This window comes from Panthera onca, chromosome E1 (genome assembly GCF_046562875.1).
Source record: "Panthera onca isolate mPanOnc1 chromosome E1, mPanOnc1 haplotype 2, whole genome shotgun sequence".
Lineage (NCBI taxonomy): Eukaryota > Metazoa > Chordata > Mammalia > Carnivora > Felidae > Panthera > Panthera onca.
In genome coordinates this window covers 12,726,211-12,746,898 of record NC_138352.1, presented here as the reverse complement: position 1 = coordinate 12,746,898, position 20,688 = coordinate 12,726,211, and the positions used below count along the sequence as shown (strand labels likewise).

The window sequence follows — 20,688 nt, the reverse complement described above, 5'->3', positions numbered from 1 at the left end:
ATACTGGTTTCCAGAAGGGCCTAAAGTGCCTCTGTGCCCCCTCACACCCCAAGCCACTTCTGGGGCCAGACTTCAGTGTTTCACTTTTTTCTTCTTCTTGAAGACCCTTCCCCACCACCACCCCCCCCCCAAAAAAAACCCGATTCACCGTGCTCCCCGGTAATTGCCTGTGCTCCGCGGTCAGCGGCCAGCTGAGGGCCGGAGGGACAGATGCAGGGGAGGCCTGAGGCCTGCAGAGCCCACACCTGCTCCCCCTCCAGGCCCTACCAAGGCAACCCGACCTTCGACCCCGAGTTCATCCGCTCCAAGTCCACGGCCGCCGCGGGCCTGTGCTCCTGGTGCATCAACATCGTGCGCTTCTACGAGGTGTATTGTGACGTGGCCCCCAAGAGGCAGGCCCTGGAGGAGGCGAATGCCGAGCTGGCGGAGGCGCAGGAGAAGCTGTCACGGATCAAAAACAAGATTGCGGTGAGCGCGGGTCCACACCGGCACCTGCAGCCCCGGGGGGCGGGGCGGGGCGGGGCGGGGCGGCGGCGGGAGCACCGGAGCCAGTCACGCTGCCCATCACTACCCCACAGAGGAGGGGTGGGCGCGGCGGCCGCCAGGTACTCAGACCACGAATAACCCCCGCAGCCGCAGGGACCAGATGCCCGCACTCCTCGCTCCTCGGGCCCAGCCGGCACGGGAGGCCCCGCTCGGCGCTCAGTGCTCACGGCCCCGCTGCGCTCGCTCCCGAGGATGCTGGGACGCCCAGCACGGCCCCACTTGAGGGCCTCTCCGTCTGTTTTCCCAGGAACTCAATGCCAACCTGAGCAACCTAACGTCGGCCTTTGAAAAGGCGACAGCGGAGAAGATCAAGTGCCAGCAAGAGGCAGATGCCACCAACAGGGTGATCTCGCTGGCCAACAGGTAGCTCTCTCGGCCCCGCGGGTGCCCCTCCTGTTTTCAGGTGCCCTGAAGGGTAGGGTGGCTTTTGGAGGGGGAGGAACAGCCCCAGGTGCAGGCAGCAATGTCCCCGCTTGTGCTAAGTCATGAGGACAGACCCCCTGGCGGACTACTGGCCAGTGTCCCCACCTCCCGGAGCCGGTAGCCCTCCACGACGCACCCCTACGCATCCCGTGACCTCGGGCAGGGGGGGAGCCCCGCATAACCCAGACCTACCCAACCTGCGTGGGATGCGGCGTCCACACACCCCACCCCACCCCCACCCCCAGGGCAGATCCCCCTTGCTCCCATTCTTACCGCCCGTGGTGTGGGCACCGGCTTCCAGGGCTTCCAGGGCTTCCAGAGCAGGGCTGTCCAAAGGGACTGGGGCCACACCCATCATTTTGTGTGTTCTAGTCGCCACCTTAGCAGAGGACAGAGAGGAAATGGACTTCAACAATGCATTTTACAGAACCCCAAATTTGATCATGCCAACGTGTGATCAGTTGTGATCACATGTGATCATTAAGAATGACCGGTGAGACCACTGATGCACGTTCGCCCCCGGGCCCTTGAAACCCACACACACGCGTCAATTCAGACCGGCCACACGGGTGTGGGCTGGCCACATGTGCCGGCGGCTGCCCCCGTAGACAGCAAGGCTTCAGGGCTTTGTCTTTGGATTTCCGAAAGCGACGCCCAGAGCCTGGTGCAGAGCTGCCGGAGGGGTCGGTCCTAGTGCATGGCTTCTGGTGGTATTTTCTCTGCCCCGGAGGGGGCCGGCAGCCCACTGTAGCTGTGGTCGGTGAGACACGGGGACCCCGGGAGACCCCCAGGCTGCACGGCCCTAGCCTCCAGCAGGGTGCAGACTGGACCACGCCTGCCAAAAAAATCAAAGCGCCTCCCTGGGAGGCAAGGGCCCCTCGGGTGATGCTAAGGACGGGCCTCGGTGGGCCTGCGCTTTCAACAAATATTTCAATGCTCTCAGGCTTGTGGGGTCACACCTAGGGTCAGGGACCAGTTCTCAGGCCGGTGGCCCGTGACACATGATGCGTCCCCTGCAGTCCCTGCTCCACGTGGGCCAGCTGCCCTCTGGATGCCACACTGGCCCGTGCCCGCCGTGGCCACTCCACCTCTACCAGGACCTGTCACTTGCCAAGCCCGTGCTCGGCGGTGACCGGGCTGCAGCTTTATAGCGCGTGGGTGAAACATTCAAATAACGCAGCGGAGCAATGACATCAACGCAGAACTCGGTCCCCACGTGCCTCCAGAAAGCATTAGTTTTGCTTCCCTGAAGCGGTCCTTCCCCCAAACGCCCCCCAACGCATTTCCACTGCCGAAGCTCCGAGCCAAGGAAGGATAGGAAACGCCCAAGCCTCACGGCATTAGAGGCGGAGGCTGCCTTCCGGTCTTTCCCTTGGCCCCCACTGACCTCGTGTTTCCATTCAGGCTGGTAGGGGGATTGGCATCGGAAAACATCCGCTGGGCTGAGTCGGTGAAGAACTTCAAAAGCCAGGGGGTCACCCTGTGCGGGGACGTCCTGCTGATTTCCGCCTTCGTCTCCTACATGGGCTACTTCACCAAGAAATACCGCAACGAGCTGATGGAGAGATTTTGGATCCCTTATATCAATAAGTTAAATGTAAGAGGTTGGGTTGCGTTCATGGCTCAGGAAACTTGGGGAGGCCCCTGGCAGGGCAGACCCAGCCAAATGCCACACTCACGGACGCTCTGGCCATTGCGGGTTTCAACTGTGGCCCAGAGACTCCTGGGTGACTCAGCTGGTTGAGCATCTGACTCTTGATTTCAGCCGCAGGTCATGATCCCAGGGTCGTGGGACTGAGCCCCCCGTGTCAGGCTCTGCCACGAGCGTGGAGCCTGCCCGGGACTCTCTCTCTCGCTCTCTGCCCCTGCCGGCTTACACGTGCACCTGCCGGTGCCCTCGCTCTAAAATAAACAAATTGTGGCCCAGCGTGCTGCTGCCCTTCTTGGCGGGTTCCCAGGGGCTCTGTCAGCCGCTTGGCTGTCTTCCAGACGACACGGCTCGTCCGTGGTCTAACCACAGACCTACCGTGTCACTTGGAGAGCCGTTTCCCGCGGGGCAGTAAGGCCACACCACCTCTTCTGAGAACCAGTGCTCCCCCCTGGCAGGTCCCCATCCCGATCACGGAAGGTCTGGACCCCTTGAGCCTACTGACCGATGACGCGGACGTGGCCACTTGGAACAACCAGGGTCTCCCCAGTGACCGCATGTCCACTGAGAATGCCACCATCCTGTGCAACACAGAGCGCTGGCCCCTCATCGTGGACGCCCAGCTTCAAGGAATCAAGTGGATCAAAAACAAATACGGCCGCGAACTGAAAGCCATCCGCCTGGGACAGAAGAGGTGCGCGATGGCGGCAGGCAGGAGCCGGGGGGGGGGGGGGGGGGCGGGGGCGGGGCGGGCTCTAAGCGTAGCCACCGGCCGCTGGGCCCCTGTGTGTGGAAAGTCACCCGGGGTGTTTCGTCCTTGTTAAACGGATGGGTGATCTTGAAATACAGATGCTGGCCTGCAGGTGGATTTGTTTTCCCACATTTGGCCTTGGGGAACAGCGGCGAGCGTGAAGAACCAAACTCGGGGCTCTCCTCTCTTCCCCCCAGTACCCGCCGCAGCTGCGGGCAGGAAGCGTTCGCCTGGGCTCCAGCCCGGGCTGCGTCCCGCCCGGCCGTGTGCTGGCCGAGGGGCTTCCGGCTGGTCATTTTCTCATTTGTTATCTCTAGCGGGGCTGGCTTCCTTGCTACAGATGGTCACTAAGGCCACCCCTTGCGCCTTCCTGGAGCACTGGGGACATGGAGCCACACACAGAAGTGAGAACAGAGCTGTGCTCCCATAGGCCCGGAGGGGAGCGCCCCTCGGGGAAGGCGGGTCGCAGAGGGCATGCACTGCCGGCCCCTCGGCCGCTCGTCTTTAGGTGCCTTCTTGCTCTGACAGCTGTCCCTGGGGCACCCAGCGGTGCCGTCACTGAGCCCCCGCATTAAATGCCCCCCGTGTCGTCCCGCAGCTACCTGGACATCATCGAGCAGGCCATTTCCAAAGGGCACACCTTGCTCATCGAGAACATTGGCGAAACCGTGGACCCCGTGCTGGACCCGCTGCTGGGCAGGAATACCATTAAAAAGGGAAAGTGAGTTCCGGGTTCCATCCGTGCCGACGCCCTCAGTGGCCAGGTGCGGCCTCTGCCTGGAGAAAGCGTGGGGAATCCTGCCTTCCTGGTGGGCAGCCGGGTCAACAAAGTGCCGGTCCCCAGGGAGAGACTGGCAGGTGCAGGACAGCATCCCGGCCAGGAACACGGACACCAACACCTGCCAGAGACCCCCTGCCAGCAGCGGTCCTCGGTGGCCACACTTCTTCCATTTTTACTCATCATACAAACCATGAGCCTACAGTAGCTTTTTTTTTTTAAATTCAGGTGAAATCTACCTGGCATAAAATTAGCCATTTTATTTTTATTTTATATTTATTTATTTTATTTTATTTTACTCTATTTTATTTTTTTAATCTTTATCTTTGAGAGCGAGAGAGATGGAGTGCCAGTGGGGCAGGAACAGGGAGAGGGAGACACAGAATCCGAAGCAGGCTCCGGGCTCTGAGCTGTCAGCACAGAGCCCGACGCGGGGCTCGAACCCACGGACCGTGAGATCGTGACCTGAGCCAAAGTCGGATGCTTATCTGACTGAACCACCCAGGCGCCCCCCGAATTAGCCATTTTAAAGTGAACGATTCAGTGGCACTGAGTGCGTTCACAGTGTTTTGCAAGCATCACCCCTGTCTGGTTCCAGAACACTTGCGTCCCTCCAGATGGAGACCCCGTACTCACGAAGCGGTCACTCCCTATTCCCCCCCACCGGCCAGGCCAGGCCCTGGTGCCCACCACTGTGCCCTCCAGCTCCGTGGATTTCACATAAAGGGAGTCCTGCGGCGTGGCTCTTTTGGGTCTGGCCGCTTTCCCTGAGCTGTGTCTTTAAGGCTCGTCTGTTCAGTAGTGTGTCAGGACCTCATCGTTCTTACTGCCGAGTAACCGTCCGCAGTGTGGCTGTGCCTCATTCGGTTCCTCCATTCACTGGTTGATGCAATGAGCTAGTATTACTTTTCTAATATAAAAAATATTAGGGGTGCCTGGGTGGCTCAGTCGGTGTTTCTCTCTCTCTCTCTCTCAAAAATAAACATTAAAAAAATTTTAATTAAGTCAACTTTGAAAATGTAAACGTCAAAGGTGTTAGGGGCCACCCTTCAATGCAGGGGTGCGTGCAGAAGCCCAGAACAGAGGTAACAAACAAATATGCTGATGTCCTAGCCTCTGAAAAGAGCTTGGTATGAGTGGTGATACCCGAGAGTTGAAGTTAGAAGCCTCCAAAGCAGTGAGCTCAACCAGAAAGGAGGGGAACAGAGAGAAGAGGTCCCCCCACAGTGGATCAGCAGACCAGGTTCTGGCCCTGGCTGTTCTCAGACTCCCCCCACCCCCGAGGGAGCTTCCAGAACGTAATGATGTTCTGAATTGGGACGTCAGCGTCCTTCTGGTGTTCGTGGCTCTGGGGTGGGGCCCAGGGAGAGTAGTTCTGGGCCAGCTCCCGGGTGAGTACAAAGTGTCGCTAGAGTTGACCAAGCCCCGCGATCCCCGCTATAAAGATCGGCACAAACCAGCCGGAGAGAGAGCAGGTGCACCTTCTAGAAGGTCCTGACCACAGGCCAGAGAGAAAGACTGGAACAAGCAGAGACACAGCCCTTTCCTGGTGACCCGAGGAGGGTTGGTGGTGGCAGCGGGGCCCGGGGCAAGGGGGCCGCCAGGCTGCCATGGGAGGTGGTCTCTGCGGGTGATACCGCAGCTCTAACCTGCCTCCCCTAACGGCCAGGTTCATTAAGATCGGCGACAAGGAGGTGGAGTATCACCCCAAGTTCCGCCTCATCCTGCACACCAAGTACTTCAACCCGCACTACAAGCCCGAGGTGCAAGCCCAGTGCACCCTCATCAACTTCCTGGTCACCAGGGACGGGCTCGAGGACCAACTCCTGGCTGCCGTGGTGGCCAAGGAGCGCCCGGATCTCGAGCAGCTGAAGGTACCGGGGCCTGACGTCAGCCCCACGTGGCTCGGGGCGGGCTGTTCAGTCACAGCGAGGTTCCCTGACCCAGCAGCGGCCGCCCCAAAGCATCCCAGCCTGTCGCACCGATGGCATTAGGTGCACCAGAACGAGCCGCTCTTCCTCCCCGGCGGCCTCCCAAACCGAATTCCAGACCAGACGACTAATTCACTGACGGCAGAGGAGCCTCAGCGGTGCCCAGACGGCCCCATGCGCCAAACCGCTGCCCCACCAGCATGGCCTTTGCGGCCGGCCCCTGTGCGTGGTCAGAGAGGGCTCAGAGCGGTCCCAGGCCCTGCTCCCTGGCCACACACGGCTGCCCAGGACAGGCTCAGGCTTCTCCCGTCCGTGCTGGGGCCTCAGCTGAGCGGTGGGGGCAGCGCCGGCCGCTGCCTGAGCCCGCCCCCCAGCCCCGCGGTCTGTCCCTCCTGCAGGCCAACCTCACCAAGTCTCAAAATGAATTCAAGATTGTTCTGAAAGAGCTGGAAGATTCCCTGCTGGCCCGTCTGTCGGCGGCGTCGGGGAACTTCCTGGGGGACACAGCCTTAGTGGAGAATCTGGAGACCACCAAGCACACAGCCAGTGAGATTGAGGAGAAGGTGAGCGCGCACGGCCGCCTCCGTGGGGGGCCGCCTCCCCTGGTCACTGAAAAGAGAAGCCACCGTCCCACGCGTGCCCCGGGGCCCGAGGCAGGGAGCAGCATGCCAGCTGCCGGCCGAGGGTCCCCCCAGGCAGGGGACAGACCCACTGCCCTCTGGCGCTATCCACCTGCTTGTCCCACTCGAGCCCCATTTTTTTTTTTTGAGGTACAAGAGGCAAAAATCACAGAGGCTAAAATCAACGAGGCCAGAGAGAACTACCGGCCAGCCGCAGAGAGGGCGTCCCTGCTGTACTTCATCCTCAACGACCTCAACAAGATCAACCCCATCTATCAGTTCTCGCTCAAGGTGTGGCTGCGGCCAGGCTCCGGGGCGGGGGGCCTGGAGTCCACAGAACCCCCAGCCGTCAGGACAGTCGGGGTCCAGGCTGCAGACAGGGGTGGGAAGAGGGAGCCGGGGCACGGGATCTGTTCCAGGCCGGCACCCCGGGGAGGGGCTCCTCTCCCGGTGCCCCAGACCCCCACCCGCCGCGGAAGTAAACTGGAGCCCCCACAGGAAGCATGGGGTGGCCTCCAGCCCCATGAGCCTGTATGCACCCCTTCCCCAGGCCTTCAACATGGTGTTCGAGAAAGCCATCCAGAAGACCGCCCCGGCCGAGGAGGTCAAGCAGCGAGTGATCAACCTGACGGACGAGATCACCTACTCTGTCTACATGTACACGGCCCGCGGGCTCTTCGAACGGGACAAACTCATCTTCCTGGCCCAGGTGGCCTTCCAGGCAAGTCTGGCCTCCCTTCTCGAAGTGTGGTCCGCAATGCAGATTCCCGGGTGATGGCGTTCGTTGGAGTCATCGAACGATGCTGGGCGACCTGCTTGGGGTTCTGTTGACACGGGGCACGGTTGTAAGGTGGCAACCACTGGAGGGGAGGTCCGTTAAAGAGAATTCTACAAAGACCCATCACTCTCACCGCATTTACGTTAATGCCGAGCGAGCAGTCCTGTGCCAGCGGGCGGTTAACCACCGTGGACGCCGAACGCTCTCTCTTAAGGAAATAAAGATACTGACGGATAAATAGTTCTCCTGTTCATACAGACAGACCCGCTGAAATTGACCAAACAGCCATTAAATTGATTGTTCCATTAAATCGATCAAACAGCCCCTCCACCCTCTGGTTCACGGTCTCGTGGGTGTGGCAGAAAACACGAATTTCTAGATAGCTTCTGGAAGTTTGCTTCCCTTCCAAACTCAAACTACGAGTCAGGGTCCAGGTCGAAGAGGTTTTCCTTCACCTGCATGAGTTCCTGAGCGGCAGGCCCGGCGTGCGCTTTCTCCCCGCCGAGGGGGCAGCAGGATACTTGATGCGCGCCCTAAATTTCCAAAGGAGTTTCTCTTCTGACCAAGAGACAGAAAGAAAAAGAGAGAGAGGGTCTGACTCGGGTGAAACTCTGCTCCGTGGCGTCGGAGAGGAGCTGCGCGGCCGTCCGTCCGTGGCGCTGCGGTGACCGCGGCCCCACCTCCCCGGCCAGATGGACAGAGTGGGCCGAGCCTCCTCTCAAGGGCCGAGACCCGGCCTGCTGGGCGCCCACAGAGCTGGTGGGCACGCGTGACAAGGCGACACGGACTAGGACCCAGAAAATTCCCCGTCCCGAAACGTATGTGTATACGTACCGGAGATGTACGTGTCCCAAAGAACTGACTTGTATACGAACACAGCAGCTCTGCTGATAATCGCCACGAGGTGGATGTGGCCCAAACGTCCATCAGAGGATGAGTGGATAAACCACACGTGGTCTCTCCACACGACGGAACATCATTTGGCTACAACGTGGGTGAACCTGGAGGACAGAGTTGAGAGAAGCTGACGGGAGCGGGCCACATCTGCAGAATTCCACTGCACGGGCAGATCCAGACAGAGCATAGACCCTGGGGTCACCAGTGGCCCCGGCTGGGGGGGGGGGGGGGGGTGCTGTGCACAGAGTCAGGGGTTCCCTTTGAGAAGAAGAGAAAGCTCTGCTTCTAGATAGAGGTGATACGATTTTACGAAAATTTTACGCTTTAATAGGAGTAAGGCGGTACATTTTGTGTCCTGTGTGTTTTACCACAATTTAAAAAATCAACAAGTCGAGGTGAAAAGAAAGTCTTGCCCGGACCCAGAGGGCAGGACAGGCCAGGGGTGTGAGCTCCTCGGCCTGCCCTGGGTCTGTCTGTACGTCTGTGACCGAGGTCCCAGGTGCTCCTGCCAGGGGCTGGCGGCCACCCTGCCCTGCTGTTGTGGGGTGACGTCTGAGCGGCCCCCGTGTCCCCCCAGGTCTTGTCCATGAAGAAAGAGCTGAACCCGGCAGAGCTGGATTTCCTCCTGCGGTTCCCTTTCAAGGCCGGGGTCCTGTCGCCGGTGGACTTCCTGCAGCACCAGGGATGGGGCGGCATCAAGGTGGGCTGCGGGCCCCAGCACTGCGTCCCCTCTCTGCCGCCCAGCCCCTGGGGCTCACGCTGGGGACGTTTACAAGGCGGACATTCAGCGAAACGGGGCGGGGGGCGGACCCCGGAGGAGGGGCCGGGGTGCAGAGGGCTACCTGCCGGCTCGCAGGAAACTCTACTTTCCTGTCTGAACCCGGCGGTCCTTACGACCCGCACACAGCCCTGCCTGCACCCCGCAGGCTGAGCCACGGGCGGGGCGGCCCCTCCACCACCAACCCCTACCTCCCGTTCTGGCTGAGTGCAAAGGGCCAAGGAAGCTCCTCCGATTCCGGGCACACGCACTCAGGGGCCCCGGGGGGTCTCCGTTCCCCTGCGGTGGGAGCGGCCCCAGTCCCACAGGCCTCTGGGGGGCGGAGGCCGGCCCCGGGTCATGCGCTCCGTGGTTCTATCCGGGGCCCACAGTGGAGCCAGCGGCTCCTTTTAGGGCCGAGCCAGGCGGCCCACCCTCCGCCAGCCCCCGGGGAGCTGAAAGGCCATCTGCCCCCAGGCCCTGTCGGAGATGGATGAGTTCAAGAACCTGGACGGCGACATCGAAGGGTCCGCCAAGCGGTGGAAGAAGCTGGTGGAGTCAGAAGCCCCGGAGAAGGAGATCTTCCCCAAGGAGTGGAAGAACAAAACTGCGCTGCAAAAGCTGTGCGTGCTGAGATGCCTGCGGCCGGACCGCATGACCTATGCTGTCAGGTGGGCGTGGCGCCCGGCTTGGGGGAGGAGCTGCCTGTGGCCCCACCCTGTGGGGGGGGGGGAGGGACGGGGACCCCGCCCACTGGCGCTCCGCCCCCTCCTCCTGCCAGCCTGAGGCACAAGTGATGAGGAAATAGGACACCCCACCTGAGCCGTCAAGATTCTTCAAAGTGTGGGCGTTAATGGCTCTGGGACCACACAGAGTCCTTTTAAGATGCAGTGGGAACAGTGGCACAGCCATCAGCACCCCAGGACTTTGATGCCCTCACTGGCTAAATTGAAGCTCAATCTTTTCCTCAGTTTTGGCTCCTTTGCAGAGAGAACTGTTCCAATTTCGTGAATAATTTCTCTGCCCCCGAAACATCTGCACGATTGGAAAACTAATCACCATGGCCTTTCGGCAAGCCATCCCGTTCACGCCCCTGCTGGGACTGTCCTCTCGCAGAAAGGCTCCAGGAGTCACAACGTCACAGAACACCTGCACCGATCCCCCACGGGTGACTCCTGAGATGTCCCATCCACCCTCCCCTGGAGCGGAGAGGACTTCCCTCCTGCCCACCAGGGCGACCAGGGAGGACGGAGATGCCACCAGAAGGAGGGAGGACAGAGCAGACAAGGAACCAAGCTCAGTGTCTGTTCTCCGACATGACACATTATGGTGTCTTTGCCGTTTGTTTGTCCTAGCAGAGCCCAAAAGCAGCCAGATTCCCCAAACGGTGCCTGCGTCCCTAACAGAACTCCCCTCCAACCAAAGCAGCGGCCGGACTCTGCCACTGGCTGTTCACAGACATTTCTGTTTTGCTGTTTGCTGGGGGCTCACGGGCAGGGCAGGAAGGGGCCAGACAGAAACAAGAAATCCCCGTCACGTGCTGGAAGAAGTTAGAACAAAGTCTGGGAAAGGTCAGGGTGAAGGACGCACACCCGGCCAGCACAGCGGGCACAAAGCCCCCTGGGGGAGCTGGGCATATTCGGGTGTCCCCGCCGGCTGCCTCCAGAGCACTGTGGTGAGTCACCACCTGCGCTCACTCTCCAACATGGCACGATATGGTGTCACGAAGGAAGGAACTCGGACCCCATGAGCGTCTGCACCTTGCAGGGGCCTGGGCGGCCCCAAACACCAGGTGAACCCAAATCCCGCTGTGACGTTTCTGTAGTGTCCCTGGGTCTAGAGAAGCAGTGCAGCTTAAAAGCAAGGGAATTCAAATCCACAGCGAAAAACAGCAGCACTCATCGAGGGCATACTGTGTGCCAGGCACCATTCAAAGCATGAGCTCACTCGGGGGGCCCCCCCCGTGGCCCGAGGCTCACTGGCCCAGAGAGGGCGGCACCTGGGGGTGGGGGTGCCGGCAAACATCGCTCCCAACAAAGGCCCTGGTTTGCAGCAGTTTCTGTGATGTGGCTTCTCCACTGTGGCTGTCGCGGCTGGGAGCGGGCTCCCGCAATCCTCTGCCAAGGACTCGGCGCCCAGAGTGGCGGAGCCCATCAGGAACCAGTGTGCACCGTTCATCGTTAATTCACCAGCAGAGAATGACCACGTGGCCTGGCCACATCATTAGTAACCGTGATTTAGTGACATTCCTGCCTACGTTCCAGAAGTCCTTCCTGGACAAGGATCCTAGCATCCACATTCCCAGCCAGTTCCAAAGGCCGGAATCGAGGACAACTGGAGGCCTTCGGAAGGCGTGTCCCCGCCCCCCCCCCCCCCCCCGTCCCTCCTGGCCAGGGGCCAGCGTCAGTTTGGGAAACTGCACAGAAGCCAGCGAAGGCCAGAGCAGGGGGTGAACACTGTAAAAGTGTCCCTGGAAAGTCCTGAGCCTCCGAGGTTCCCCACGGAGTCAGAGGGAAGGAGTCGGAGGGCGTGGGGTGGCCTCCAAGTGAGCAGGCCACCAAGAGGCCACCTGACGGTCCTCCAAGATGAGGACAGAGCATCCAGATGGCCGGCTGCTTGAGAGCGAGCACCTCCTCTCCCACTGTTCTTTCGGACTGACTTGCTTCTTCTAAAGACACTGAATCCTAGCATTTTAGCTCCTGTGACTCATTGAGAATACAGTAAGCTCAGCCGTCGGTGATGCAGGGATGCAGGGAGAGGGGCAGAGCGAGATCCAAAGGTCACCCCAAAGAACACTAGATCTCCCATGAGAGGGACCTCGATGGACCCCAGACTTCTGAGGGTCAAGAAAGACAGTTTGGGACTTGGAACAAAGAAGTGCTTTTGTGAAGAGAGGTATTGATGTACATTCCTTTTTTTTTTTTTTTCCCCCTGTGATTTTTCTGATGAACCGTGTTTTGTGGTCCTTGAAGTTCACCAAAATGGCTACGACGTGAACATCCTTCCTCCTCAACCCCTGGTCGGGGGACCGCCAGGACACAGAGCCCCATCTGTGTTCTCCTTCTTGCCACCCTTGCTGGAGCAGAGAACTTGACCCGACCCCTTCCTTGGGGGCACAGAGGGCTCTAAGGACCCAGGGGCCTCCTGGCACCAGGGCGTGCTCACCTGCGATGTCCTGGGTTGTGGCCCCACTGGGGCTTGTGTCCCCACCCCACACCCAGGTGACCTAGGAGCCTCTGAAAATGGGCCGTGTGACACGGCCTCACCTGCTCGCATGCAGGCCTCTCCAGGGAAGTGTGCCCTGCAGGGCCGGGCAGAGACAGGGGGTGCCAGCACCTGCTCCCCCTCCACACCCTCTCCCTGCAACGAGGAAAGCCCCCGCAAGGACTGCCTTCCAGCCGGGGACATCCTCTGCCTTAGAAAGCCTACTAAGAAATGGCCCTTCCCCCTGGGGTCACAGCCCACCCTGTCCCCCTCTGCCTTCGGGGCTGACCAGTGCGTCTCCCTCAGGAACTTCGTGGAAGAGAAGATGGGCAGCAAATTTGTGGAGGGCCGGAGCGTTGAGTTTTCCAAGTCCTACGAGGAGAGCAGCCCCTCCACGCCGATATTCTTCATCCTTTCCCCAGGCGTCGACCCCCTGAAAGATGTGGAAGCCCTGGGTGAGTGTGGCCGGCTGGGGGCGGGGGGGGGGGGGTGTCACAGAAGGGGGCGGCCACCTCATTGGTTGTCAGCAAATGCCCATCAAAACCGCGGTGAGGTCTCATAGCTTCTGTCAAAGACCCAGAAAGTGATGGGCATCAGAGGGACACAGAGAAACAGGAGCCCTCGGCGTGGCTGGCGGGCCGTGAGAAGGCTCAGCCGCCGTGGAGCGCGGGCCGATGCTTCCTCAGCGGTTGTACACGCAATCGCCACGTGACCCAGGGATTCCACGGCCGGGACGCGCCCCGAGCGTGAAAACAGGTGTCCGAGCAGGTACTTCGTAGGGCTGTTGGCTCAGCCAAAAGGCAGATACAACCCAGCGTCCCTCGACTACTGAATGGTTAATCCCAACGTGGTAAATCCATTCAACGGGCTGGCGCTCAGCCGCAAAAAGCAATAAAGTGCCAAGTGGTAAATCCATTCAACGGGCTAAAGTGCCAACACGCGCAACCCGCAAGGAGCTAGAAAACACTGCACCGGTTGGAATCCAGGCCAGACCCAGAGGCCCCATTTATGTGGTTCTGGTTATCTGAAACATCCGGGATAGGTAAATCCGTAGCGACAGACCGCTGATGTGGCAGCGGCGGGGGGAGCGGGGAGCGGTGGAGGGAGAGGAAGGGGAGGGGCGGGGCATCATTCGGGGTGATGAAAACGTCCTGGAACCGGATGGATGGTTGCACAACATCGTGACTATTAAATGTCACCAGACTGTACGCTTTAAGGTGGTTCTTAAATGGGTAAATTTGACGTTCTGTGTGTTTTACCACAACACGAAACCGAGCAGGAAGCGTGTGGAATTCTCAGCTGGGTCGCAGAGCCTCAACCTTCGTCAGAGGCCCCCCATGCATTTCCTCTCCTTTAGGGAAGAAACTGGGATTCACCATAGACAACGGGAAACTGCACAACGTGTCCCTGGGGCAGGGACAAGAGGTGGTGGCCGAGAATGCTCTGGATATGGCGGCAGAGATGGGACACTGGGTCATTCTGCAGGTACGGAGGCGCCCCTCTGGTGCAGGGGCTCCCCACCCTGAGGCGGCCGCGGGGACAGGCCCGAAGCCTCGAAAGAAAGCCGGTCATGGGGTTCGCGCCCACAACCGTGGGAGGGGGCAGGCGGCTCCCAGGACGCTGGGGTTGGGCCCGAGGACCCCTAAAGAGATGCTGTTCACAAAACACCCGAGTGGCCAACAGCACCCCTCCTCCTCCTCATTTGGGGGAAGCGATAGTGGCCGGGGGACACTCTGTCCACACTGTGGGTAAACCCGGCTGGGCCCAGCAGCCTCTCCACCCCCTCTCCTGCACCTCAACCAGCACCTCTAGGCCTGCCCAGCTCCCACAGACCCCAGCGTGTGCTGACCTCAGTCTGCAGGGCCAGCCTGGTCCCACGTGGAGACCCCAGCTTTGGGCCATTCCTTTTTACCCGAACCTCTCAGGGGAGGGGTGGGGACCGTAGCGTCCGGCCTTGTGCCGGCGGGGGTGCGGGGGTGGGGGCGGCCGGGAAGGACTCACCGTGGGGCTGGGGGTCTTGAATTAACGGAGCACCAGAACGGACTCCCAGGCCTCAGCCGTGTAGCGGACATTCCCCAGCGCGCCCAGGGGAAGGGTGGACGGCGGGCACCACCCCCTGCCAGGGAACGCGGTCGCGGCGGAGAGGGGCGCGTGGGCGCTGAGCCCCAGTCTCGGCCGCAGAACGTCCACCTCGTGGCGCGGTGGCTGAGCACACTGGACAAGAAGGTGGAGCGATACAGCACGGGCAGCCACGAGGACTACCGCGTGTTCATCAGCGCCGAGCCCGCCCCCAGCCCCGAGTCCCACATCATCCCCCAGGGCATCTTGGAGAACGCCATCAAGATCACCAACGAGCCGCCCACGGGCATGCACGCCAATCTGCACAAGGCTCTGGACCTCTTCACTCAGGTGAGGCGCTTCCCTCTGGTGCGTCCCCGGCCCCCATGCAGCCCCAGCCCCTGGCCCCCACTGTGGGGGGAACTGTGGGGACGCCTCCGCACAGGTCCTCGGTGCAGCACGCCATGCCACAGCGCACACCCGCACCTTGCACCACAAAATCAACACGTTCGTGCAAAACTGAGTCGAATGGGCGATGCGTTCAAATTACGGCTGTAAAAACCAGAAATGCGTATGTTTAACCACTTTCGCGACCTGCGAGTCAGTGCAGGTAAATGCAGTGTGGGTCACCTCAGGAAGGGGCCCTGCTCCTGGCGGTTTGCTCGGGGCTGCCGTGCCCCCCCCCACCCCCGGGCCCTCCTCTGGCTCGAGAGGCAGCAGAAGAGAACGGCCGGGCCCTCACTGGCTCTGGCTGCCGGGCTGCTCACTTCCTGCCCCACCCCCCCACGTCCCATCCCCACGGGGACTCCACCTGCTTCGGTGGGGCTCCTCCCTCCTCGAGAGTCCCTGCACGACCGGACCCCTTCCACGAGCCCCTAGCATATCCCCTGATCTTCTGTTCCGCACCAGAACTTTCTGGGTGCGCACACTTGATCTCCCCAGTGGGGTCTGAAACCTTTTTTAAGGAAGACAAGACACCCCACACCGTCTGATAACACCTACAGAGATCTCGTTGTGGAGCACATTGTGCCGAGAACGCACAGCGAGCCCCCGTTCCTGGAGAGTCTGGGCTAGTGTTCACATGCACATGATGGGGAGCGCTGGCCGCCTCCGAGGACGGTCCCTCTCATTAAAGGAATCCAGAAATGTCCTGAGTTTGGGAATGTTTTATTTAGGAAGCAGTTTAATCCAACTTAAAATCAATACTTAGGTGATAGAACTGCATTTCTGAACGACAGAAGCACAAGAAATCATGCTCCCCTCCAGCCCTCGTGGACCAGGGCCTCAGGTGGCCGGTCCCCGCCCGCCCTGCCCCTCCCGCCCCCAGCAAGCTGCTAGCAGAGGCAGGACTCGGGTCCCAGCCTAGGTGCCTGTGCCCCCCCCCCGCCCCCCCGCAGGACACCCTGGAGATGTGCACCAAGGAGATCGAGTTCAAGTGCATCCTATTCGCCCTGTGCTATTTCCACGCCGTGGTGGCCGAGAGGCGCAAGTTCGGGGCCCAGGGCTGGAACAGGTCGTACCCCTTCAACAATGGGGACCTCACCATCTCCATCAACGTGCTGTACAACTACCTCGAGGCCAACACCAAGGTAAGGGCGAGCCTGGTGCCCAGCGGGTTTCTCTGCCCTCCCACCCTTCCCGCCTCATGCTCAGGACGCATCACGTAGAGCTCATTAGTCAAAGGAAACCTGCCCCGTGACCCCACCGGGCTGATAGGACGGTTGTTACCCAGGCCCTGGCCACCACCCCTGCAGCACCTGTCAGCTGTCGGGCAATTTTCCCACTTGTTAGCACACTGCACGGGGACAGGTATTTTTGGGGACCTGCCCAGAAATCCCTGGGCGGGAAGAGTGGATGAGGGACCTCCCCGGGGTACAGTGTCTGGAGACAGAACCCAGGTTTAAAGGGAGAGCCAGAAAAATCCCCCTGGATAACAAGAGCGCTGCTTCTGTTCTCCTGAAAACGGAAGTAAATGTGTGCAGTGATCTGCAAGGGGCCTCGGAGGACCGGGCGTGGCCGGCCGCCCCCCATTCCCGGTCCCTCTCGGAGTCTGGCTCAGAGAGCCTGGCGCTGACACGGGAGTGCTGGGACCCCCAGGAGAGGCAGACGCCTGCGTACCCCATACGCCTTGGCTCCCCCGAATCAGCAGAGACAGGACTGAGGCGTGGCGCAGGGGTGGGCAGCAGCGGGGGGGTGGGGGGCCAGATGGCGGGACCAGGCAGCACCCCTCCCAAAGCCCTGGGGACAAGGTCGCAAGTGAAGCCCGGCTCTGCCCCTGACCAAGCACCCGGCCTCAAGCTTTAGGGGTTAAGCAAGGGAAGAGCCCCCGGCTGGCTTAAGGGCACATCTTGGGCCGCCCACCCGGGAGGCAGGAGGGGCCAGCAGTCGGCTCTCCAGGGGGAGGGCGAGGCCCTCTCCACCCGTAGTTTGGGAAGGCTAGAGTCAGAGCTGAACGCTGGCAGCCGCCTTCCAGCACTCGTGAACAAGCACACGCTGGGAACAGCCACGACGAAAAGTCACCGCCATCTCTGCACTTCGGTTAGAGAAGTCTCCTGGGGAGATGCGCGTGGGAGGGACAGTCTCGCTCGAGTTTTTTTAAAGACGTTTATTCAGACTCTTCACCCCATCGTACGCACGTACAGAAGCCAAGGTGGGTAGGAAACTGCTCGAGGACGCGTGCCCAGCGGACAGCAGTGAAGGACACAGGAATGCGCATCCCGCCGAGCCAAGTGCACCAGGCTGGGGGTGGCGGGACCCCTCCTCTGTCGTTAGGTAACACCTGTGATGATGTCCACGTCCCACGCTTGTATCCCCCCGCCCCCAACTCCGAGCAGTCGCTCGGGAGAGGCCGGGCACCGTCTCCGACGTGCACTCCAGGACTCCCACCGGCACCGTCCCTGCTTATTGGTCCCACGGCCCCCACCCCACGGGGACATACAGGAGGCAGCTCGTGGGGCCAGGGGCCTCCCAGAACAAACAGACTGTCCCCAAAGCAAACAGGCAAAACGCAGAAATACGCAGCTCAGCACATTCCCAAGATAACCGGGCAGAGCACAAATTTTCAGGCACAAAATGACAATTTAGAGCATGTGAATATTTTGAGTAAAAGGAGACCAAATCCATCAACCGTTCAATCAGCAAGCTCTTAACCGTGGCAGGAGGCAGCTGCGGACCGACCGCCAGTCCAAACTGCGGGTGGGACGTGAGCTGTACTGAGTACTCTTGGGGCAGGTGAGAGAACAGAAAACACCTCATTAATTCATCGTCCCCATGCCGGTTACTGCTGCTGGAACAGGCCTCTTACGTGGGCGCTGGCAAATCTGAAACTTTGCGTGTGGCTGCCATCTGGGGCTCCCGTGCCTGGCCCCGGGCTTTCAGATCCCCCCTAACCTGGGCTACAAGGATCCCCCTCGGGCGGCGCTGTGTGTGCAAGGAACAGCGATGTGCTGGCACCTGGAAGCCGGAGCTCACCTGCTGGCTTCCCGGAGGAGGCGGCATTTGAGCTGGCTTCGGAAGTCGGGCGTCGCCTTGGTGAGTGCTGGTGGAAAGGAGCGTTCCGGGCTGAGCATAAGGTCAGACGCCCCAGGTTGGGCAGGTGAGCTCCCCTGCTGAAGCTCCCGGTGCTGCAAAGCCCCGCGGGGCACACGCAGCACGAGGGGCGACGAGCCGGGAAACGGCGCCAGGCAAGCCCAGCGGGACGGCAAGAAAGACCCACTGGACGGACACACTGCACAGACCGACTGGCCAACAGAAACGGCACCCGAGCGTCCACACCCCCAGTCAGCACAGAATTAAACCGCTCTGGTCAGGAGTCACGGGTGGCTGCACGTTTCCCAGCAGGGGGTCACAAGGGTGGCCCGAGCGAGGGCACAAGTTGGGGCTGCAGGGCAGGCCTCGGAGCGGGACGTCCTGGGACGCAGAGGCCAGGCTGCGGGCAGAGGGGAGCCGCTGGGCAGCCCTTGCCAGAGAAGGCGGGATCCCGCCAAGGAGGGGCGAGCCTCCGGGTGAGACACCGCCGGGGCGGGGCGGTGGGGGGGAGGGGAGGGGAGGCCTGGTAACCCTGCGGAGCAGCGGACAGGGCGGCGACGGGGTGACAGGAGGAGCTGGCCCTCACCTCACACTGATGGCCGACTGTCAGTTCTTACCAACCCCAACGGGGCAGGGGGTACTTCTCCTCACCGCCTCCGTCCTTCCTAAGGTGCCCTGGGACGACCTACGCTACTTGTTTGGAGAAATCATGTACGGCGGCCACATCACGGACGACTGGGACCGCCGGCTCTGCAGGACGTACCTGGCGGAGTACGTCCGGGCAGAGATGCTGGAGGGCGAGACCCTGCTGGCCCCGGGCTTTCAGATCCCCCCCAACCTGGACTACAAGGTGAGGGGGGCCCTCTCTCGGGGACACAAGCTCACCCTGTGGCGCAACAGCAGCAAAGGGCAATGCTGTCCTGGCCGGCTCCGGGGGGCCAGCCTGGCATCACAGACAGAGTATCAGTGATTGAGCAAGAAGGCCGGGACGGCTTGAAACACAGCCTCTGGGGAGGGGGCGTGGAGGCTTCGTTCATGTGGCTGGGGTGGGGGTGTTAGAGAACCAGTGGGGTTGGTACAGAGGGCAAGGCATGGGCGTAACGTTCTGGTCAGAAATGCTTCGTCAACGGCGGACACAGGTTCCTTGGCAGCCCTGTTCACCGACCACCCCTCTGCAGGGTTACCACGAGTACATCAATGAGAACCTGCCCCCTGAGAGTCCCTACCTGTACGGCCTGCACCCCAATGCAGAGATCGGCTTTCTGACAGTCACCTCAGAGAAACTGTTCCGCACGGTCCTGGAAATGCAGCCCAAAGAGACCGACTCAGGAGCAGGCACCGGAGTATCTCGGGAGGAGAAGGCAGGAGTCTCAACACGGCGCCCAGCGGCAGAGAAGGGGCGGGGCCCAAAATCTGGGGTCAGAAAGTGCGTCCCCAGAAAGCGGGCTGGGGCTGCGAGCCGGCTGACAGGCCCCAGTGGGGCCAGTCCCTGGGCGGCCTCCCCCCCTCATCCTCTAACGTGGCTGAACTGGCCCATGAGCGGCGACGGGGGAGCTCACCAGTCTGGACGCCTAACAGTCCCTCCCCATGAGCTCAGAAGACCACGGTGGGCTCGCCCCAGTAACGCAACCCAAAGTAAGACCTCTCCCTGCACTCCCCCTTGCCTTCTCGTGTGCAATCGGCACGTTTACGCTGCTTAGGAAATCCTGGACAGGTTCTAGTAACGGGCAGCTAAGTAGGGGGCTTCCCAGTAAATAGACCGAATTCTGGATCGCAAGACCCTCGATGCTGTGAGGCCTCAGGACCCTTTTCTTGGTGTGATGACTGACACCACACATCTCCCGACCGCAGTGGGGTACGTGACCCCGTGCGGGCCACTCCTGGACAGGGTGTGACCACACGGTCCCCAGAGACCGCCTACACGGCAGACACGGTCAGATGACCTGACATTCGGGAATGTCCGAAGGCACCAGGCTAGGGCGGTCTGCTGCCCCCGTGGCCAGAGTCCCATGGTGTTGACAATGGGACCCAAATAGTCAAAGCCTGTCGGCCAACATCCCCTCTTCTCGTCAGATGTGTGGCTGCACCTCTGTGACCCTGCTGTTCAGACACACACCCCCCTCCCCAGCGCCCTTTGCTCCAGGGGTCCTAGCCATGTGCGTGCAACGCAGGCTCCCCGACCTGGACGCCGGGGGTGGGCCGGCGGGTGCGTGCAGTGACGGGGCTTGTCGGGGACTGACCTCTAGGTGAAGGCCGTGCTGGAGGAGATCCTGGAGAAGGTCCCGGAGACGTTCAACATGGCCGAGATCATGGCGAAGTCAGCCGAGAAGACCCCGTACGTGGTGGTCGCCTTCCAGGAGTGCGAGAGGATGAACATCCTTACCAACGAGATGCGCCGCTCACTGAAGGAATTGAACCTGGGGCTAAAGGTAAAACACACGGGTCAGCCGGGACCCAGGGACGCGACTTCGGAGGCAGGCTGGTGCCGCAAGCTGACTCACCTCGCGAGGCAGCTGCGGGACGCGGGGGCGGGGGCGGGGACCGGCCCTGGGCGCTAGCGAAGTACGGTCTCCTCTTGGTTCCCTGGTCCTGAGTTGCAGGCCTGCCAGGCCAGGGTGGCGCACACCGGGGCTCCGTGCCAAACTGCTTTCTCTCGAGGGCCCCTGGTACGGCGGTGGGGGGGGTGGTCGGGGGGGGGGGGGGGGCGGGGCAGGGGAGACAAGGTGTGTGACTGGCCTGGTCTGCGTGCCTACCAGCGCCCTGTCCGTT

The 20,688-nt window shown here is 61.2% G+C and overlaps 1 protein-coding gene and 1 long non-coding RNA gene across 8 annotated transcripts in view; one reads left to right on the top strand and one right to left on the bottom strand.

Annotated features, from left to right (window-relative positions):
* DNAH17 (dynein axonemal heavy chain 17) overlaps window positions 1-20,688 on the top strand; it is a 103,805-nt gene that overhangs the window by 80,751 nt on the left and 2,366 nt on the right. For all 3 annotated transcript variants that reach the window (XM_078438076.2, XM_078438075.2, XM_078438077.2), the window contains 18 exons: window positions 261-468; window positions 794-909; window positions 2,374-2,566; window positions 3,076-3,311; window positions 3,967-4,089; window positions 5,816-6,020; window positions 6,476-6,640; window positions 6,848-6,988; window positions 7,248-7,418; window positions 8,950-9,072; window positions 9,607-9,800; window positions 12,640-12,788; window positions 13,691-13,818; window positions 14,515-14,742; window positions 15,789-15,980; window positions 18,590-18,769; window positions 19,098-19,280; window positions 20,166-20,348. In XM_078438076.2, coding sequence (XP_078294202.2) covers window positions 261-468; window positions 794-909; window positions 2,374-2,566; window positions 3,076-3,311; window positions 3,967-4,089; window positions 5,816-6,020; window positions 6,476-6,640; window positions 6,848-6,988; window positions 7,248-7,418; window positions 8,950-9,072; window positions 9,607-9,800; window positions 12,640-12,788; window positions 13,691-13,818; window positions 14,515-14,742; window positions 15,789-15,980; window positions 18,590-18,769; window positions 19,098-19,280; window positions 20,166-20,348 — 3,118 coding nt within the window. The remainder of the gene's footprint in view (window positions 1-260; window positions 469-793; window positions 910-2,373; window positions 2,567-3,075; window positions 3,312-3,966; window positions 4,090-5,815; window positions 6,021-6,475; window positions 6,641-6,847; window positions 6,989-7,247; window positions 7,419-8,949; window positions 9,073-9,606; window positions 9,801-12,639; window positions 12,789-13,690; window positions 13,819-14,514; window positions 14,743-15,788; window positions 15,981-18,589; window positions 18,770-19,097; window positions 19,281-20,165; window positions 20,349-20,688) is intronic.
* On the bottom strand, window positions 341-20,610 carry LOC144614407 (uncharacterized). Of its 5 annotated transcripts, none has more exons than XR_014136036.1 (9): window positions 20,421-20,610; window positions 20,160-20,342; window positions 18,805-19,332; window positions 17,863-18,682; window positions 7,931-12,766; window positions 7,344-7,521; window positions 2,357-6,686; window positions 1,243-1,348; window positions 341-441 (listed from the first exon to the last, which is right to left on the bottom strand). It is a non-coding gene; the product is annotated as an uncharacterized LOC144614407 (long non-coding RNA). The 5 variants fall into 5 exon arrangements; XR_013552190.2 differs by having other exon boundaries at window positions 7,344-8,033; window positions 8,310-12,766; XR_013552191.2 differs by having other exon boundaries at window positions 7,344-8,476; window positions 12,623-12,766.